Genomic DNA, 15463 nt, shown 5'->3' with positions numbered 1-15463 from the left:
ATGGGTTCCTCTTAAGGAATTGGGGTCAATTTTGCTGCTGAGAAAGTATGTCATCACAGGCAGCATTACAGTCCTTGTAGCCTTACTTAAAGGCTTCTCTGGATAGAGCTGTTGTATTCCAATTGCAATGTATTTAAAAACTCTATATATTTGGAGACCAGCAAAGCATATTTCAGTTTCCTAAAGCAATTGTCTTGAATTCATATTATTTTTAGCATGCAAAATTATTAAGGACAGTACTAGCAAGGATGGAAGTGCTTATTAATTTTAATGAGCTTTTAGCTGCCTTTCTTTAAGTGGATGGTGATCATCAATAAATAATGCACCTGCCTGCTAGTGTAGACAAGAGCAAACTAACAGTTCAACTTGATTTTGGACCACACAGTGAAAAATGCCTAAATGCATTGTTGGAAATATCTGATCCTTCTTGTCCTCCTCCTGTCAGATTTGGGTTTACAGACATACTGTTCCATAGGTTCAGGTTATAGTGTTAACTACAGTAGGGGAGTTGCACATGGTGTGATGCAAAGGTTAACCACTTGTTGATGTGATCAACAAATTCAGTCTGTCTTAGCAAGGAGATTGGAGATGACAAAATCGTTGCAGGGCATGTATAGTTTAAGATGTCTAAAATGTGCCCTATGTCTTTTTAAAAAGACATTTGCTTAATTTTGGTGGTTTTATTTTTCATTTCTTTTTTTAACTTTTGCAGAGAAGAGAGTGAGAGTGTGCTGACGCTGAAAGGTTTGACTCCAACAGGAATGCTGCCCAGTGGTGTGCTCTCTGGAGGAAAACAAACACTGCAAAGTGGTAAGCCTGTTTGCCTGTGTGTCTTGTCCTGTGTAAAAAATACAAGTGGTTTTCAACTGCAGAACCTAAGAAAAGTAGCCATAGCTGTCTCAAAACTAAAACAACAAAGGACAGAAAAAAACCCCAGGCAGTTTGTTGTGCTGGAGCATTTGTGAGCAATTCATCTAAGGCCACTTCTCAAGACTTACTACATACCATCAATTTTCAGAGAAGAGGGGGGGAGGGGGGGACCCCCTGAAAATCAACTGTCTATAATGGTGGCTCAGCATTGTATATGAAGTGTACTCTTTTCAGAGTTTGGAGCATCTTTTGGGGTTGTTGTTTTTTTTTTTTTTAAGAGCAGCCCTTGATACATGGAGTACTGAAGGTTCAGCTCAGCTAATGACACTCAAACTCTTATTTTATCTGATTTGTTCTTCCTGACAGAGAATCACCAATGGAAAATAGCTCTAGAATTAGATTTTTCTCTCCTAGAAATTCTAGGTGACAGCATGAGAACAATTCCACTCTGGTTTAAGCCCAAGTGAAGGGAGGCTCTTACACTGTGCTTGCCTTGTACACAAACACAATACAGTGTCAGTTTTATACCAAGTGCTTCTTGTTACAGGAAATTGGTAAGTCTATAGTAGGGCTGCCTTTGTTTTCTTTTGGAATAAGGAGTGCAAATTATTCAGTTTATTACTGGAAGCTCTCCTTTTTTTTTCTGTGTGTATTGCTGTAGAGTATATTGCAGGTACATATAAAGGTCTTTCATTTATTGAGGTTCTGTTGGCAGTAGATGTAAGAAATAGAAATGCTTTATAACCTTGACACAGTCTCAGCCTCTTGTTTTCCTGTTTCTTTCTTGGAGCGTTCTTCCTCTGTATTTTTCCCTTTACTGTCTCTTTTATCTAGAAGATTCAAGTATATTGTGGTAACCGTCCTTTTCCTCTTTTTTCCCTTCTCTTTTTTCTTGTTGATGACTTTGTGTGTTATGGACATAGTAACGTTCTGCTTTGAAAATGCTGCAATATGATTTCACAGGAGGCATTTCTCAATGGGTTTGTGGTTTTCACCTAGGCTTTTCTCCTCGTAGTTGCTTTACATTTTTCAGAAAATTTGGTCCAAGGAAACTGCTATTGTTGCCCTGGCAAAATATTAGGAATAGAAATGAATTTGAGAAAATTGCCAAATGTTCAATTTTTACAATGGCTAAAAGGAAACTCCTCATACTGCAGTGTTCTGGCTCAGTAAAGCATTACTATACACAAGCTTCTGCATCAGTTAACACATAGTACCCCATTCACCAAATACTCTGAAGTTCACATAGTTTCTGTTAAGCTCACATATTGCCATATGTATTAACAGAAAATATGAGTAGTATGTTCTGTTGTGGAAGTATACATTTTAGTTATCATTTTTTCTAATGTTTCAGTGCTGGTTTGGATCTGGTTATTCATTTTAATTTCTCATCCTAGTTATCATGTTTCCTTTTCTTTTGTGTTGGTTTTGTTCCTTGTTTTTTGGCCATCTCTCTTGCTCTGCTGCCTGAGAGGCATAGGCTTACCTTGGTGCATGAGGGTTAAATCCTCTCATTTCCCCATGCAGCAAGATAATAGTATAGATATTTTAGAATATATCTTAATCCATATTTAACATTTTAACTGGGGTGGGAGAAAAAAAAAAAGTTCAGGTTTTATGTATGGGAAAACAAGACAAAAAAGAAGAGAAGACTTCCTAAAAACTTTACTTCTTGAGCTATTCTCTAAACCAGAGAAACTCTTGAAAATCAAAATGACTTTAAAATATTTGCTATATTGGATTACATTTAATGATTTGCATCAGCTTCTAAATCTCTGTAAAAAAAATGCATACCAAAGCTGGTGGGTAAAATTCAAATGAAAGTATGTGTTTAAGAACAATTAATAGTTTCACAACAGTGGTAGCATGGTATTCATAACATTGCAGCAATCTCCCGGTTACAAGCTCTGCTCTCCCTGACCAGGCTTTGCAACTTTGGAGGTCCAACAGTCAATCTTGCATCTACATCCATTGATTTAAATAAAATATTAGCTACATGTTGTTTTTCAGAGACTGGCTTGACAAAAAGAAAGTTTACAGATGGAGAAGACTGGGCAAGGTTGCAAGCAAAGGCAAAGCTTTCTGAGAATCCCATGCTGTGGGGATGTTTCTTTTAGTCAGGAGAGAAAAAAAAAATAATTCTATAAAGTTGTATGTAGAATTCCTTTGCCTTGTACTGGCATTGGTACTTTTCAGGCTAATATTGCAAGTTGTATGAATTTTGTGCAATGGCTTTATGCCATTTTCTGTTCTCTCTTGAAGGGCAAGTCAAGCTGCTCTTACTGAGAGCTGGGACAATTATATAATGACCTTTTCAGGTCAGATGTGCACTATGGAAGATATTTACCTTTTGTAGTTCTTTTGAGTCAGAAGAAAACTTCTTAAATGTGTCTTTAACTTTCAGTTTGTGGAACTTCTGCTTTAAAACAAACTCTAGCTTAATTCAATTTGCAAATTATTGTTTTTGTGTAAACATTTCTCTGTGTGTCTGTTTTGCCAAAATCCAGCACTTACAGTAACATTAGTGTTGTAGCTCCTTTGCTATTCACTGACTTGTTCTTAGAGTTAAAATCCTCTGCTCATTTTTTCTCATTCGTTTTGCTACCCCTTTCTTCTCTTCAGCTACTGTTGAGGCTATTGAGGCTGATGAAGGTAAATTGGCCAGTCCCCTTTCTGTTGGTGCCACAACAGATAAGGGCTCTGCTGGGTGTATTCATTTTGCTGTAGCTTGTACAGATTGTGTGGGTGTTGGGCTAACAATTGTGGCTCGGTATTAACAAAAATGTAATTGCTTTAAAGGGGAAAGTGTTTTTTGGTTTTTCTTTCTGTTGCTGCTGTTGAGGTTTTTTTCTTTCTGTAAGTCAGAAACACGTTGGAATTGCTGTATGTTGAACTAAGCACTGAGTAATGTCACAGGAGAAGATCAGGGAACTTGGATTTCACGGGACATAACTTGGCAGCAGCTCATAAATGCTTTGTGACACATAGCTCAAAAGCTGTGCGCTGGAGGCTGGCTCAAACTATCCTCAGCAATTTCTGGTCAAGGAAAACACATAGCTTTTTATATATTCTCTCCTTCTGTTATTGTTTCTTTTCCCTTTTTTCTTTATTTATGCTTCAGTTTGTTTCCTTGCTTTTAGGTCACTAATAAAAAAAATTTATTGGTCTTTTGTTATAGTACAGCATGTTTCTGTTTCCCTTTAAAAGTAAAACAACATGAGACATTTGTCTGCAAGATGTCTGCTTCTTTTGGTAGTGGCAGTTTACACACTGGATATTTACATTAGAGCAGCCATTAACACAGGCACCATTTTAGCTGCATATAAAGTGACTGGGTGCCTTGGAAGATTTCTGAATGTTGAAGTATTGAAAACTGGTGTTTTGTTGACAGACCTCTAATTTAACCCTTAACAATTTTTAACACTTCAGTTAAAATCTAAGTAGCCATGTATTGCAATGCAGATGTACAATATTTGTTCAGTATTATAAAGTTTTGGAAGACGAATTTTCAGAATTCCCCTTTAAAACAAAATTCTTCAGTTGTATTTTGTTCTTGCCCCTCTCAAATTTTCTGTGGGTATTTTTTTTTTAGTTATTTAAAAAAAAAAAATCCGGTTATTGTTGTCCTTTGGTGAGATGTGCCCTTTCGGCCAGTTGAATTTGTTTTTGAATTTTGTAAAGCAGTGAATAAAATTACCGAACAAGCAAGTAAGAGAAAATACAACTGCTTTCTAAATAGCAGTGAGTAAGCTGCTATTTATGTTGGAATTATCTATTCCTATCGGCAATCTCTAATCTGCAGTGTGCATTCTTGTTGACAGTTTGGCTGTTTTCTGTGATTTTCTGTGACTATGTGTTGTGTTTTAGTAGACTCTCAATGTAACCTGCTAATATTCGTTGTCTGACCAGCAACTACAGCAGAGCACCTTCCTTAGTGTTACAGACAATAATGTGTCTACTGGAAATACAATCCCTTAACATGCCCCCGTGCCGGCAATATGCACCCCTCAAGTTAATTCTTGATTTGCCATTCTTGCTAGTTAGACACCGTCACCATAGTCACAGCTACTGCTCTACACAGGTGAAGCTTCTGATGGAGGAGAAGTTTCACGCTTTACCAGTTGTCCTTCAGGGCCAATAACACCAACTGGGCTGTGCTGCTGGCAAGCTCTAGGACACGGAAACTGCTTCAGCTTCAATGCAGCCATCCATTAAAGTATTGCTTTAAGGGATTGGCATGGGTGCTTGTTAGACATCTTCATTTTGTAGTAGAAGGTAAATAAAATAAAATAAAAAAGCCAATCAAAAAGGCAAACCTTAAGAAAACTCACTGTACAACCTGTTCTGTTTTCACTGCTCTGTCCCTGCTCACTTGACTAATCACCATTATGTTGTTGTTTTTCTGAGTTGAAGTATAATACATGTTAAAAGCCATGCACTTCACAAAGTTCCAATATAGCATTTTTGAAACTAGCTAAAGAACTAAATCCTGAGGCAAACAGGATCTATCAATTTTCACAGGAAAGGTTGACACAATCAGCATGAAAATGCCTTTTCTTGCTCCCCACTAAATACAAGGAGTGGTAGCTTGGTACCAGGGATGTTCTGGAGTTTGGGGTGTGTTAGCTTTTTTTTAACAGAAGTTACCAGCTTGTCCAGAATTGGGACTTCATATTGGAAGGAGAGTATTTGGGGGTAAAGAGAAGAGAAAAGGGGAGAAGGAATACTGAATTCGATCTCAGAAACTCTCCTACCATTTCTCTTTGGGGAGTTTGCAGTTTCCTGGTACTAACGCACCATTTCTGCTCTATGGCACATTATGATAGAGGCCTGGCAGAAATTCCAGTTCTGGAAGTGCAGTGCGTTGATTTGGTACCGATAAGAGAAAAAACACACAGAAGCCTGTGACAAATTATCTACAAGGCTGTGAGCTGCTGTTTGCCTACAGTGCTTTTTTTCTTTTTTGCTTTAAATCTGAAGATCTTCAACACTTCAATTAGAGAATAAAATTAAATAAAAATCACAGTCTGTGAATACGTCTCTCAGCCTTTGGCTTCCTTCTGAGGTTGGTGTGGCCTCACCAATGTTGCTGCTAAAAGGCGGATCAAAACTCCTCAGGATCAGTTGAAAGTTTGGTCCTTTGTCAGTGTGTTTCCTAAGCTAAACTGTATAGCTGTTCCAAAATGACAGTATCCCTGATCTGTGTTGCACAGTGTTCCTGCTGTTTGACTCAAGCTGCTTTCTAGAAGTCCAGGGTTGTATCAGGGAGGATAACTGCCCCAAAAAATCAATAAGCAGCTCACCTGTGTTGAGAACAGAAGGCAACTTGTTGTAGGGTAACCCCAGATCTTCCCTAGCTTTAATGTATGTCCCACAAAGTGGCCTCACAGTGTTGTCACCATCTGGAAGTAGCCAGCACTTTTTGCATGATCTTTGAAAGTCAGGTGGGTGTTTTGCCTGATGAAGGGGCATTAGGGCAAGGCATGGTGTCCTTAAGGCTGTAAATGATGACAGCAAATGCCAAGTCACCAGCTCATGGCTATGCCCTCAGCACGGTTCCAAAGTGCAAACTGTAGTTTCATGTCAGCGTCTTGGTGTTCTAAACTGAGCCCCAGTGGACAAAAAAATACTGGAAGTTGATCGTGTTCAGAACAACAGTTGTGTTGGAAGGGATGGTGGTGGTGAGCCCCCAGCTCTTTCTGAGTGTGGTAAGGAGTTGGTGGTGGTGTCAGAACTTCTCATTGCCGCCTTCCCAAGAAGGACTCTCGCACTTGTTGCTAAATTGGGGTAAAAGCTGCTGAGAGTTTTATCTTGCTAATTTTATTTCTCAATAATCCTTTATTTAGCTATCAAAGGATTTTCACCCCAGCATAAGATCACTAGCTTCGAAGAGGCCAAAGGCTTAGATCGAATTAATGAGCGAATGCCTCCGCGCAGAGACGTGCCATCCGATGCCAACCTTAACTCCATCAACAAGGCAATCTCCACAGAGACTAATGGCACGGACAGCAACGGCAGTAATAGCAGCAATATCCAGTGACCACTGTCCGGGAGGGGGGTTGAGCTGCAGGGCGCGATGGGGTTGCTGCACGTCAGCAGTGGGATGTTCTTGCCTCTGATAATAGCTTACTTGCTCTGGGGGCCAGGTGTTGGATTCAGTTTACAAAAATCATCAACAAAGAGATCGTCAACTTTAATTTGGTGGGAGGGCGGGTGGGGGAGAGACACCTCCTTTGGATATGCCTTTAAATGCTTGTAGAAAAACGGAAGCTCATGCTGGTATATATTGCAAAGTTAGGGGAATGAACATGTTTTCCTACTACATTGGGAACGTCTAGCTATGTTACTGAAAGGCCTTTTATTATGTTACTGGACATGAAAACTTTGTTTAATTTCTTACTAACTATTGTACGTTTACAGTTGCAGCACTCAACATCTACAACATCGAAACATTTTTAACAAAATGTACAAACTAAATAAGGACTATTTATTGATAATGTTTTGCTACTCTTGTCAGACAATGGCTATGAAATAAATTAGGCACTCTTTAAAAATATAGAGAAAAAAAAGAAAAAAAAAAGTTGGAAATTTGTTTAAAATGCCAAAAAAAAAAAAAAAGAGAGAGAGAGTGAGAGAGAGCGAGCGAGAGCGACAGTTTAATTTTGTACAGATTATGCTTACCTCAGGTTTCTTTAGTGTGCTTCAATGCCCTTCTTTAAATATAACACCTTACTAATTTGGCAGCAATTATCTTTTTCTTTGTTAAAAAAAAAAACTGGAATAATAACATTTATCTTTTTTTGCTGTTTATATTTAGGGGGGTTTGGTTTGGGAGGTTTTCTGGGGTTTTTTTGGTAAAACAAGTCTTGGTTGTGGCTTGCTGAATTTAAATATTTATGAGTGGTGCATTTTTAAGTATAGTGAACAAGACACCATATTAAGTGCAGTGAAAAGCATCTATATTCTGTAAAAATCTGCCTATGCATGTTTTTTAAGAAAAAAATGGCTGTATAGGCCTGTATGGGACTGTAATGCGCTTAGTGGTCTGACTTATACTGGAAATGTATGTATACTGGCGTACTTTATATTCTCTAAAAAGAAAATGCTTAATGCCTTTGAAATTTTGTAATCAAAAAAAAGCTTTGAAAAATCTAAGGGGGGAGAGTATTCTTAAAGTTTTTAACATAAGCTTGTCAGTGCACATATAGATGGGTAGCATGTTTAGCAAACCTTGTGAAATTTAAATAAGTTTGTAGTTACATGTGAAATTCTAAATGCATGATAACTGTTAATGTCATAATGGTTTAGTCATTTTGTTCTGTTTTGTCATGTGCCACAAAATGTGTAATTTTTTCACTTTTTTCCCTTTGTATATCAGTTACGGGTTTCAACTGGTTCATTCTAAAAAAGAAAAGGAAACAAAACAAACAGTCCATTGATATTTTTTAACAATTGTATAAGTGCCCAAGTAATTCACTACAGCCTACAGCCTTGCCTTTGTAATTTGACTTCGAAATGTTGGCAATCAAAGCATGCACTTGTAACAATGAAAGAAGCATTTTATATTACTACTCAATAAAAATGTGCATGAACTTAAGCATTCTTCCCTTTCTTGCTGTCTCAGTGGCAGAAGCGCGCAGACACCACATGCGTGTGCTTCTTGTTCTCTTTTGCTTTGGACAGGAGAAGACCGCTGGTGTAAGATGAGTGACTTGTTTCACGATTCAAGGTCAGTTCTTTAGTAAGAAATGAAGCCATGTATTACCCAGCTGCTGTAGCCTACTGAATGTCTGCAGACTTCCCCCAAGGTCTGGTTAGAACATTGGGTAAAATGAGTTGGATGTAACCCACAAGTAGAGTGCACAAGAAAACAAGCCCTCTGTGTGCTTTCCCCTTATCTGAAGTGTTTGAAAAGGTCGAGTGTCATTTACAATTACAATTTTATTTCAAATGCTCTCTCTTTTAGTCAGAGAAGAACTGTCAAAGCTCAGCCTTCTCACTTTCTCCCTAACTGTGCTCAGCATCCTTCCCAAGTCCATCATCCTGCGAAGAACTGACAGATGATGCCAAATAGTGCACTGATGTGGCTATTGCCTCAGTCCTTCTTTCAGGTACCATTATTAAATATAGGCTCACTGCCTGCTTTCTTACATGTTTTTCCCACTTTAGCTCTTGCTAATTTTGACAAAATATGACAGGTGGCAAAAATAAAGAGGTTTCATAATATCTGGGACTGTTTTGGATGTAATTTCTCATTTCAGATGGTGTAGAGGTACAGCACAAACACATAAAGTCTGTGTGTTCATCTGCCGGGCGGAGCTGTTTGTCCCTCTGGTTCACGGGCATGGTGACAATTTGCGTGAGCACTTTGCTTGCCCGCTGAGCCCTGTGTGCGTGCTCTCTGAGCACCGCAGGTCACCTGAGGTAAGTTCTTCTCTGAGACGCCCTGTGCCGCACACAGCAGCACTGCTGGGGAGCACAGCAGCGTCTGCTGTCTGCTTGCATTTCATTTGGGCCCTGGCAGCTCCACCAGCCAGTCTGACAGTAAGAAAGGGGGTTTTCTGCTCAGCAGTGACTGTGCGTAGGCCTCTCAGTTGGTAGATTTAACCCAAAAGATCCGTGCTACAAATCGGAGGTGGGGATGGAAATGTCTGTTGTAGTTGCTGGAGAGTTCATTAGATAGGCAAGTGTCTTGTGTTTGAAAAGACAGGTGTCTGCTAAGGAAGGCAGAAACCTCCCTTGAAATATAAAAAATATAACCACCCTTCCTTCCCCAAAGAATTATTATAATCGTGAAATCAAGGCTCTCAGGCAAGGATATGGGAATAGGAATAACAGTTCATTACTAAGAAAATTTAAAAAATGCAGTAGTACAAAAAAGAAAACCAACAAAAAACCAACTCACTGACAGAGGTTGAATACAACCTGACACCCTGTTGGTCAGGGTGTTGGTAGCAGTCCAATTAAATGGTGGCTGCAGTGCTCCTGCAGTGACAGGTGTGGTTCTGTTCAAGCAATGATCCCATAGAAGGGTGTAGTTTTCTTCTGAAGGTCCAGGGCTGTAGATGGGTCTGGGAATCCAGTGGAGAAAGGCTGCCTGTGGTGTTCTGAGTCTCAGATTATATCCAGGTAGGAATGCTTGGCTCCTCCCCCTGGGTGGAACATCTCACAACGGGATGATGTAATTTTATCAGTCATGCAGTGAGACTCAATGGATCATTAACAGAAGAGATCCCCCTGGAGGGAGGATGGGTCATGGAAGAGATAAAGAACACTGCCCCACCTGGTTTTAACAGATGGTAATAGAATGCTTACTTTTGATTGCATCTTGCATTGCTACCCAAGACAGCAAGTCAGCCCAGGATGGGTGATCCACTAGGTAATGTACAAAGTGTCTGGTCACAACAGAGATTATGGACCTTTTTATATCTGAGAAGAATGAAGAATGTCTGGAGGAGGCAAAATAGCAGTGTCCTGTGTATCCAGGTAGGATGGCGTGGCTCCTTTGTGAAGCAAGCCCTGCCATCCTACTGTGGGGCAGTTTCTAGATGGCTCCAAGGGATAGTCTAAGCTCTACTCAAATGTTCCTGGAAGGACCAAAAACAATTTCCAAAGCTTGTATAGTTTCAGGGCATCCGATCTCTTCCACCTTTCCTTCTTTTTTTCCTAATGCAGAAGAAACTGTAGATGAATTTGAAGAAAAACCCTGCTGTCACCGAAGGCTGAGTTTTGGATTCTGTGGCCTCATCAGTGACGTGTCACACAGTGGACTGTGTTTCCCAGTACAGATTCTTTCCTTCTTACTGAATTCCCCACCTTAATTCCAAAACTACCACTGGTGCCTACTTGAGAGATTTAAATGTATTTTTTAACCACTTAAATCTTGCTGTGTGAGATAGCGTTTGATACATGTCTTATATTTTATGCACTACCATAATTTTTTTTTAAACAAATATTAAGCTATTAAGCATGAACTGCATTAGCTCTTAGTGTATATTTTCTGCAGAAGACAGCATTCAGATTTTGTCTGGGTTTTCCTCCAAAACTGCAGTAAATTTAACCCTGCTTAAGTTGGTGCTAGTGTTGCCAGCTGTTGGGCACAGGCAGGAATTCTTTCAGCATTTTCCTCTTCTGAAGCCTATGGAGGAGTCCTGATCTCTCTCCTTCCTAGCTTTAGTTTTTAGCAAAGTGGCATTCAGAGTGTAAAATAATGAAAATTTGGGGTGATTTTCTGGGCACAAGCTGAATTTACAATTTTAGTCCTTAGAAATCAGTTTCCCTTCTTTTTTCAAGATACTGTTGCTCAGATTAGTCAGATTGTTGAGTCTTCCCACTTCTTTGACTAAGAGAGAGATGTGAGAATCAGCTACTCCCAATGTTAAAAAACCACAAGTGCCAAAACAACCATTTTGAAAAATAGTTTTCAGTTTGCTTTCTTAGTTGCTTTTGGAGTGATGTTTAATCCCCTTAAAAGTGGCCATTTTGGGCATGCAAAAGGATGAGCTTTCTTGGTCTTCAATGACTTAGGGAAAAATGTATCTACAGTCACATTTTCATATGTAAATGTTCATACTGTAGGCATTTTTACGGCAGTAAAAAAAAGATGAGCTGATGGAGCTAGAGACAGGGGTTGGGGTTTTGTGTCTTGCTGAGCTGACTTTACAGTATCAGGCCTGTTAAACTTTTATCTTATAAAGTTTTATGGGGCCTGATTATTTTTTAATATATTTTTTAAATAACTCAAGAGCAGTTTCAGTTTTACATGTGACACCAGGTTTCATCTGAGAGCTGTGTGCTCTGGGCAGTATTCTGCCAATGATTGCAAAGGCAAGGGCTGCCTTGGCTCTGTCATCCCTGTCAGAATCTTGTTTTAGGTAAAGTAATTTGGCAAAGAACGTGCTAAAGGACTGATTGAGACACCAGTGGGAAGCCTGCAGGCATAGTGACAGACATGACAGTGTCTGCTTTTTTGTGAAGCCCCACTTGTGGCCATCACTAGTTGCTCTAGGATTCCCCAGAGCCCCCTTCCCTATTGGGCAAAGCCTGGCATGGCTGGAAGTTTGGGTCTGGACACCCAGTTAGGCAATTCTTACAACAACAAGACTTGAACAAGGGGTGGTTGTTTCATATTTTAGCTTTTGCATTCCTGGGGCAGTTGATTCTGATGACCATGCTGTGATTGAGCAAGCCCATTGCTCTCAACATTTGGCTAGTTAATAATCTCTTTTGCTTTAGATGAGCAGTTGAACACTGTGACCTGGGCTAATTTCCCAGTGTTCTGTGCCAGACGAGACTGGCATAGAACATAACTGCTGTTAGGTTACAGCATTGAGAATCACTGAGGCCAGCAGGCACTCCTGAGATCTGCTCCTCCAACCTCCCCAATGGCTCACACAGGATCAGCTGGAGCAGGTTGACTGGGACCAAGTACAGTCAGGTCTTTGGTATCTGCAAGGATGAATACTTTGCAACCTCTCTGGACAAGCTGTGCCAGTGCTTGAGAGCTCTTAAGAGTAGAAGAGACTTTTTCTCACCTTTAAAAATTTGCTGTTATTTCAGTTTGTGTCCAATGGCTTTTGTCCTGTTGCCAGCCTCACCAAGAAGAGCTTGGCTCTTTCCTTTTACTCCCCCATCAAGTACTCACACACCTTTCCTCCAGGCTGAGCAGTCCCAGCTCTCTCCATCTCTTTGGGTCTTCCAGTCCCTTAATCCACCTTCATGGTCCTTTGTTGAACTCACTCCATTAAGTCCATGTCTTTCTTGTGCTGGGGAGCCCAGACTTGGATACAGCTCTCCAGGTGTGTCTCACCAGTGGAGAGTGAGGGAGGGAAAAGTCTTGACCTGGTTATGTGCCATTAAAGTTCTACAATGTATGCCAGTAATTTGAGACAAGTGAAGACATTTCTGGCATTGTCAGATGAAGGGATGAGATCCATACCTCAGAAAGTGGAAGAAGCAGAGGGACATTGCGAGTGCAGAACTGAGATGTACTAAGGTACAGATCCAAGAAGGTAAGAGAAAATTAATGTCTTGCCAGGCTGAGAGTACAGTGAAAGACTGGAATAATAGTTGTTTGCCAGTTTTGGTAATAAATTTGATTTCCAGATTATCCAGGTAAGTATTGATGGCAAGAGGGAGGACCCTCTTCCCTCTTTTCCCTATGTCCTACCTGTTGCTGATCCTTCAGAAGATGAAGTAGTCACAAAAAAATCTTACCAAATTTGTACAGAGGGTAGTAGTCCCTTCCTGCATTCAGAAGCAAGTGGCTGAAGCCCTGAAGCATGTGATGTGTATAAAGTCATTATTGTGGTGCAGATCTGCACATTATCCAGACATCACATAAATGAGAGATCTGGTGCCTCTCTGGGGAGGGAGAAGTAACCTTCTGACAAGGTTGCCTGAGGAGGCGGTAATTTGTTTATCTGTCACTTGGTGGTTTATTGTTTTCAGTACATATTTAATAAGCTTTGTTCTCAGACTGCATTTTTTAAGAAGAGCAAGCACTCTGAAGGGAATATGGGTCTGACACTCTGGCTGAGCTTAAATAAAGCTGCAGAGCTGACAGACTGAGAAGGCCCTGCAGCCATGGACCAGAGTGCCAGAGAAAGGAAAGGAATGAGTAGTGGAACTGAGAGGAGAGATTGGGTTATTTATTTCCTTCCTTTTTCAAGGTAGCTAAGGGAGGAGAAGATGGTAGCAGCGCTACACTGTGAGTCTGAGATGATGAGATAAGGAAGCTGTACCAAGCTCCCAGGGCTTTGGGTAGCCCATGACAAAACTAGGCTGATAAAATTCACCTTAGACTAGATGTGCACTTAAACATTACAGTGGAGTTCAGGCACTGACCTGAAAGCAGTCCTGTAGAAAAGGAAAGCAGGCAATGGCATGGGAAATAAAGGTTTGGAGAGCAGACCTATGATAAGGAACGAGCTGGGATTCAGAGCCCTGGCAGAGGAAGAAGCACAGGTTGTGGGGCAGAGTGATGCACTTCTTACACGCTGAAGAGTTGAATCAGTTCAGCCTTAGTGCAATGATGCCTATTGCCAAGGAGTTTGGACCTTGAACAAGGGAGTTGCCATGAAGTTAGCTGGGATGGCTGGCTAAAGCCTGGGCTCTCTGCAGGATAAGAGGGCAGGAATTATGAGGACCTTAAATATCAACTAGCCTTGTAAGGTAGAGCTTGCAACTAACCATCTCAGAGAAAAATAAAAAGCTAACAAGGAATGGAAAAACTATCTGTTATCTAAGTAAGTTGGACATGGCCAGTAAAGTCTAGGAATACGGTAAAAACCAGCATGAGTCCAGCTAACTTATCTTTGCTGATCGTGGTTGAAAAGCAGCAGAAAACTTTTCCAGGCACTTGAATAGAAAAACCAAGGTTAAATAAGTGGGAAATGATGCAATGAGGATAAGGGAGAGGTCTAAAGTATTGGCTAAAGGACTATGGAAGGAAAGCCAAGAATGAGATTTAGGATATGGAAACTACAGGAGTCGAGACAGAAGCAAGTTAAGAGTTGAAAGCACTTATTCCAGGAAATTGCAGAAGTTTCTTTCCTAGTCACAATAGAAAATACCACATTTGCTTGCTTGTCAAATAGCAATGCTCTTTAACAGCTCTCTGAATGGGTGGTATGTTTTGAAAATATACTTGGAGAATATGTAAGTACAGAAATATATATAAATCAGGAGCCACCACAGGGTGATTGGTCTGAGTGTAATGATATGCAAGGATTTAAATCTTGAAGGAACTACTGACCACAATGTGTGCAAGGGGCTGTTTGCTGCAGTACTGTGTGGCAAACAGACACAAATTATGAACGTTAGGAACATGTACACAAAGGCTGAAGAGGAAAGGAGCCAGATGGAGAGAAGATCACAACTGTCAGTGTTGGAGAAGAAGTTACAGATACCAAAAAGGTTCCTCAGATGCAGCAGACAGAAATTTAGCAAAGCAAGAAATGCTTGTGGCATTGTAAATTGTTTCATGCTTCCTTTTTTTTGCATCTGCTTCTCCATCCACTTCCAGCTTTCCTTGGGAGACTAGGATTACTGATGGGCATCAGGATTCCTAGGAGATATTGCTGCTGGAGAAGGGAAGTTCTTCCACATGTTTCTCTTTCCCTTCCTTATTTTCTTCCCCTCTTGTCCCTTTTTCTTTTCTGTCCCTTGTTCTTTTCCTTTATCACAGCCACCATTTTACCCCTGGTTCCTTTTCCCAGATCCCTGGGGTGCTGCCACTGCCTGTGTGCTGGGCTCAAGCTTTCTGTTCCTATTAACAGAGTTAGGACTGTTCCTTGGGAATAGGTGGTAGGAAAACATTGGTATTTGTGGGGAAAAGGTGACTGGACAGGAGAAGAATATTTTTCTCTTAGCAGATGGGAAAATAATACTGGTAACAAGCTTATAGATAGATTATGAAAAGTGCTGACATTGCTGCAGAAGTAGGTTGGCATCAGTAGATGATAGTGCTGATCCTTGCTGAGGAGCTGGTGGGGAAAACAAGCACAGGGATCAGCTCTGGGTAGGGGGAGAAAGGGGGCTTCTGGCTTTTTCTGCCCTCTGTGTTAGTGTTATTTTAGTTATAGTGGAGGGA

At 40.5% G+C, this 15463-nt stretch overlaps 1 protein-coding gene across 1 annotated transcript in view; it reads left to right on the top strand.

The window, feature by feature from the left end:
* PPP3CA (protein phosphatase 3 catalytic subunit alpha) overlaps positions 1–8467 on the top strand; it is a 173134-nt gene extending 164667 nt beyond the window's left edge. The window contains exons 12-13 of the mRNA XM_058838219.1: positions 713–810; positions 6717–8467. Of these exons, the coding sequence (XP_058694202.1) occupies positions 713–810; positions 6717–6910 (292 nt within the window). The 3' untranslated portion in view covers positions 6911–8467. The remainder of the gene's footprint in view (positions 1–712; positions 811–6716) is intronic.
* Positions 8468–15463: the final 6996 nt, after the last annotated feature.

The sequence above is a fragment of the Poecile atricapillus genome, chromosome 4, assembly GCF_030490865.1.
Source record: "Poecile atricapillus isolate bPoeAtr1 chromosome 4, bPoeAtr1.hap1, whole genome shotgun sequence".
Taxonomy (NCBI): Eukaryota; Metazoa; Chordata; class Aves; order Passeriformes; family Paridae; genus Poecile; species Poecile atricapillus.
Note: the sequence above shows the minus strand (reverse complement) of the source record. Positions and strands in the feature narration are given on the sequence as shown.